The sequence below is a fragment of the Pinus tabuliformis genome, chromosome 7 (genome assembly GCF_031772625.1).
Source record: "Pinus tabuliformis cultivar Carrire ecotype Pingquan chromosome 7, CPIR1, whole genome shotgun sequence".
NCBI lineage: Eukaryota > Viridiplantae > Streptophyta > Pinopsida > Pinales > Pinaceae > Pinus > Pinus tabuliformis.
This window is the reverse complement of record NC_142293.1, coordinates 1840909341-1840914691: the sequence shown is the minus strand read 5'-3', so window position 1 is coordinate 1840914691 and position 5351 is coordinate 1840909341. Positions and strand designations below refer to the sequence as shown.

At 35.9% G+C, this 5351-nt stretch overlaps 1 protein-coding gene across 1 annotated transcript; it reads right to left on the bottom strand.

Annotated features, from left to right (window-relative positions):
* Positions 1–1103: 1103 nt before the first annotated feature.
* Positions 1104–2779, bottom strand: LOC149255784 (uncharacterized). Its single transcript, XM_089457307.1, has one exon. It carries the CDS (start codon positions 2754–2756, stop codon positions 1365–1367), a length of 1392 nt encoding a protein of 463 aa, XP_089313433.1. The 5' UTR covers positions 2757–2779; the 3' UTR covers positions 1104–1364.
* Positions 2780–5351: the final 2572 nt, after the last annotated feature.

Below are 5351 nucleotides of genomic sequence, written 5' to 3'. Positions count from 1 at the left end.
ATTAAAGATTTTTGAAATACTTAAAATAGTTTCCAATCAAATTTATCATTATCACAGAAATCTCTATTTTAAATAGCCTTGTCTAAACATATTAGGTTTTGAAGTTTTTGAGCTGGAATCTGGCCAATTTTTTTTAGCCAAATTTTAATTTTAGTGGGTTTAAAATAAATTTTTACTTACAAAAATAAATAAATTTTAATTTTTGGTCCCATCTTAATTTTTATTTAACATAAATTTTTAACTACAAATATATATTAAATCTTAATTTTGTTTATTTAATATAAACCTTTTAACCAAATTCAACACCCTAAAATAATCTACCAAAACATTTCAGAAACTATGAACGAAACTACAGCATTTTGAATCCTCCCATTCTATTTTGATTCTTCCAACTATTATTTGGCAACAACCTGAGAGAATCCACTGCCTCGACCTTGCTACTCCTGGAGCAATAAATGAACCCTCTCCTCGATCATAACAACTACTAACCAGCTCTGATCTCACAGCATTAATGGTGTCTTCGGCGCAGCATGCCTGACACACTACCCGTCATAATTAAATGCTTCTGCAAAAAAATTCCATATCAGACAAACATCCCTCCAATATTCCATTTTATATTCTTACACACAACGACTCGTCATAATTTTCCCCTCCAAAACTTCAACGACAAGGACATAGAACCCAAAACCTTAACGACTACAGCACAGAACCCCGCAATAATAGGTATCAGACTTCACCCTGCTCAACAATGAAAAGCCAACGTTGAATGGTAGAATCACAGTAGAAATAGGGTTAGGGTTACAGCAAGATTTACAGGATGATTAGTGTTAGGGTTACAGACTGTCAATCTCTAAACATGGGACCGATTATTCACATTTATATCAAACCCTGCCGTCAGACTTCTCCTCCATCTAAATGACATGGCCAATTTGGAATTTAAAGCTCTTACACTAGGGTTAGAGTTTACTGTTACAGACTGACAATCTCTTAAAATAGGGCTGATTCTTCACATTTATATCAAACACTGTCCTCAGTTTTCCAGCAAAATGCCATGGCCAGTTTGGAATTTAAAGCCATGGTCAATTCATATATTAGCAAGTCTTTTCTTGAAAAAATATGCAAAATAAGGTCACACAGGTAACATGTACTCGCAGTAACTGAGTCAAATCATCGCCAAATGACTGATTGGGTCAAATATTACTGTAAGAAACACAAAAAGATCAAACAGATTTTGTATCCCCGAACTTTTCTTATATTTCTTAATATAACGAACGATAACAAAAACGAACACAGGTATTCTGATGTAGCATATATACATAAAATTATATATCCATCCTTCAAAATAAGGGCTGTCTGTTTTTAATCTATGGCTGTTGAGCCATTAGAGCACCTACATACAATAATAACAGCACTACAGAAACATATTCAACATCATATCTCTTTATGCCTGGGCTTACAAAACTAGTTGGAGAAGATGGGTGGCTTGCTGCCTTTGATGATTCGGAGCTGCAAGAACTGACACCATGAGGAATTATTATACCAGAGCCTTCATAGCAAAGCCCCGGGCTATTATTCCACAGGGCCAGGCGCCTTCCCAATCTCCTGCAAAAGATCTCAGGAAAAACCACTGTGCCTGATAAATTATTTCCATTGAGATATAATGTATTCAAGGAAGGAATCTCCGCCAAATTCGATGGGATTTCCCCGGTGAAACGATTGCCATTGAGAGCAATATATCGCAATTGCTTGGATGAACCCAGAGACTCTGGTATTCTTCCCTCGTATCTTGAGGTCGAGAGATCGAAACTCATTAGCTTTGGCAGCTTATCCCATGCTAGAGAAATATTGCCCCCAATAGGATTGGTTCCTAGATAAAGCTCCTGCAAATTACTCATGTCTGTCAACGTCTGTGGAAGATTGCCATGAAGCCCATTGTTGCGAAGATCCAACAGCGTCACATTTTTCAAATCGCCCAACTCCAGCGGAATCTTCCCTCTGATAAAATTATCGCTCAAATCCATCTTCATGAGAGATTTTAAGCCCCCAATTTCAGAAGGCAAAGTACCATTCAACTTATTGAAACTCAGGTCCAGGATTAGCAGATTCTCCAAGTTGCCAATCGAAGTTGGAATTTGACCACAGAACTGATTCCGACTGACAACGAGCTTCTTCAGTTTATACAATCTCCCCAGCTCCTCTGGCAATGGACCCTTCATGTTATTTTCTTTCACAACCAAATTCTCTAAATTTCCCAGCTCACATAGCTCAGACGGGAGCTCTCCAACCAGGGCCTCATTGCTGCGAAATGTGAGGCTCTGGATAGAGTTGCTCAGATTTTTCCACCCTCGAGAAGGCATTATCTGTGGAGCCCAATTGAAGCACATGTAGAATGAGAGAGTTTTCAGGTGCCCCAGGCTGAAAAGCGCAGGATGAATGCTAGCACTCTCGCTGCATTTCAGCGAGTTATCATAAATGGCGCCAAGATTTAATACTGTAACGAACCAGAAATCGCCGAATTGATCGCATGAAGATCCCTGAATAGGTGTGGTACCACAAGGATCTGGATAAATCCCACTCACATTCGAGTCACTTCCTAACAGAGAACCCAATACCGAAAACAGGGCTTCTTTTTCTGATTCAATCATTGGAGCAGGAGCTGTTATCTCCTGAGCGCAGCAGTATTCGAACCCGGAACATAACATCAAAAACACAGTCAGAAGACACAAGACAGAGGACCTGCAACATGATTTCTCCATTTGAATTTTGAATCTCTGAAGAACCTTAACCCGAGAAGTTGAAGTTAATTCTCATTCAAATGCCCAGGCTGGCCTGTTCATGTTATGGTTGGAACCTACTATAACCACGATATCCGCATGAAGCTTCACACGCGAGAAAGAAGTGGGTGTTTAATGAGAGTATTAAGTGATCAACACGTTAATGGCATCGTACTGTGCTGATGGCAGCTACTAGCGGCGCAAAATGGAGTCATACACGCCTGCTCTGCTTTCTAATTTCTTCATTTACTATTTGATTAGACATGATAATAATGACTGGTTTATATGTGGAGGTGTGAAAGAGATGGTGCACTGGACATCTTTAACAGACAGTACGCGTGGGAGCTACTGAACGTTGATGTAGAGCTGTGGTCCATGAAAATTTCGTCATGGCTGTTATACATGTCCTTAACCTGCTGCCTGAAAGTGAAGTAATGTTTTTGTTACAAGTGTTTAGGGTTTAGGTTCCATCAGGGGTTTTCAAGTTCTACTCAAATGATTTCTTATTTTTATTTTTGAGGTTATGGGGTTGGTTAACTATTCTAATTGATTTAGGTTATGTGGTTGGTTAATTACTTATTTATTTATTTTTATTTTTGGGAGTTGTTTATTGAATTTGTTGAAATAATTTTTGTTAAAATGTTTTTTTTAAGGTTGTTTAAAATTAATTTTTGAGTTAATAAACAGATTTAGTCAAGAAATATTTTCTGGGCATAGTTTATTTATCAAATTTTTGATACCAATAAATTTTGAACAAATTTGAATATTTATTCACTTTATTTATTTTTTATTTAAAATTAGGGATACAAATTTGCATTAGATTTTCCTAGTGCTGGTTAGTAAGGGGTTGGCTTTCACTCATGTTAGATACCTTTGGGTTTGGGGCAGTTAACATGTTTCCTTTAGGCCTAACTTAGTAAATAAAAATGCTTAGGAAAAAAAGAACAAAACAATTTATTAATTAAACAAATTTCTACAGTACTTTTGGCAATTTCATCATAGAAAATGCCAAATCAAAAGCCAAACCATCTATTAATTAAATTAAACTCTATATATATAAACCAAATTTATATATATATAAACCAATGAGATTTCCCTTTTAATAGAAAACTCCACTTTCGAAAAATATATATATATATATATATATATATTAATTTTAAAAAATATAATCATAAAATATAACTTTTTGAAAATTGTTTTTATTTTACTAGAGGTATGTGAGGAGTTACATTTAGAGAGTGGGTTGTTTAATCTCGAGTTGCCTTTAGTGAGACTTTTTAGTGGGTTTTTCATGTTTAATTTCTCTAAAATCTGGGAGGAATTTATTGAAATCACATGTTTGATGGGTAACCCCTGCAAAATCGATTGCTCAAGAGGTTTTTCACGGGTGCTGAATCCATATATACAATTAAAAAACTAGTTTAAATAACACAAATCAAGATTTCTCCTTGAATTTTTCTGGATTCATACAATTAAAAAACTAGTTTAAATAACACAAATCAAGATTTCTCCTTGAATTTTTCTGGATTCCAACGGCTGAATGTCCAAAAAGTTGCACTCAAGACAACTCAAGGCAGCTCCGTTGAATATTGGTTAGAATAAAGTGGATTTTCTTTGATGGGAATTATTGTTAATATATAAAGTAATTTATTTTTGTAACAACTCTTGTTGATTTTCCATATAAATAAAATAAAACCAAGGTCGTGACGTATTCCAAGTTGAATGGAAGGGAAAACATCATAATGGGGTAACTTGGTTTAATAATGATTATGGAAAATGGTAAAGACAAAGAGGAAATAACTGACATTTAATTATGAAAATAAAGGAAAATGAAAGAAAGGGGAAAAAGGAAAGGAAGGGACTAAACATAAACGATAAAAAGGAACCTAAGAAACAATTGACAGTTTTTTCTCATCTCTTGATCACGATCAACAAAGGAGAGAGAACACCTTGGACTAGAAAGTAAGGAAAGCAAGGGTGTGCAAGAGAAAGCTTGGACAACGGCAAGTAAGGACAAAAATCAGTGGTAAATTGCAGGTAACAATGTGCATGTGAGATTTAACACATTGATTTTTGGATGCATGGTATATGCATGTGATTCCTTGGTTATATATTGTTATTGGTATGGAGATTTGTATGGATTGACAATGGTTTCAATCTTGCCTTGCCATTTTCTAAATAACTATGGTGTAGTGGGTTCCCCATTTGGTTTTTTGATTAGTTCTTCAATTTCCTATGGTTGTGGGTTGGAACAAACGCTTTGGAGTCGTGAAACAACTTGGGTTCCTTAGAAGTTATGGGTTGAGTTACTATTCCCTGGAGCCTGTGGGTTGGGACAAATGCTCTGGAGCCCTGGAACACTGTGGGTTCCATGGAGGTTGTGGGTTGAGTTACTAGTTCCTCGAGCCCTCGACAACTAGGGTAGTGATCTAAATTTATGTAGGAACGCAACAGAATACAGATATAAACATAAACACATAGATGCAGCAGAAATAAATATTCATTTCATTAATATCAAAGAAGTGAAATATGCTTACAAGCATAATAGAAATAAGTTAGCTCGGGCAATGGTAGTTT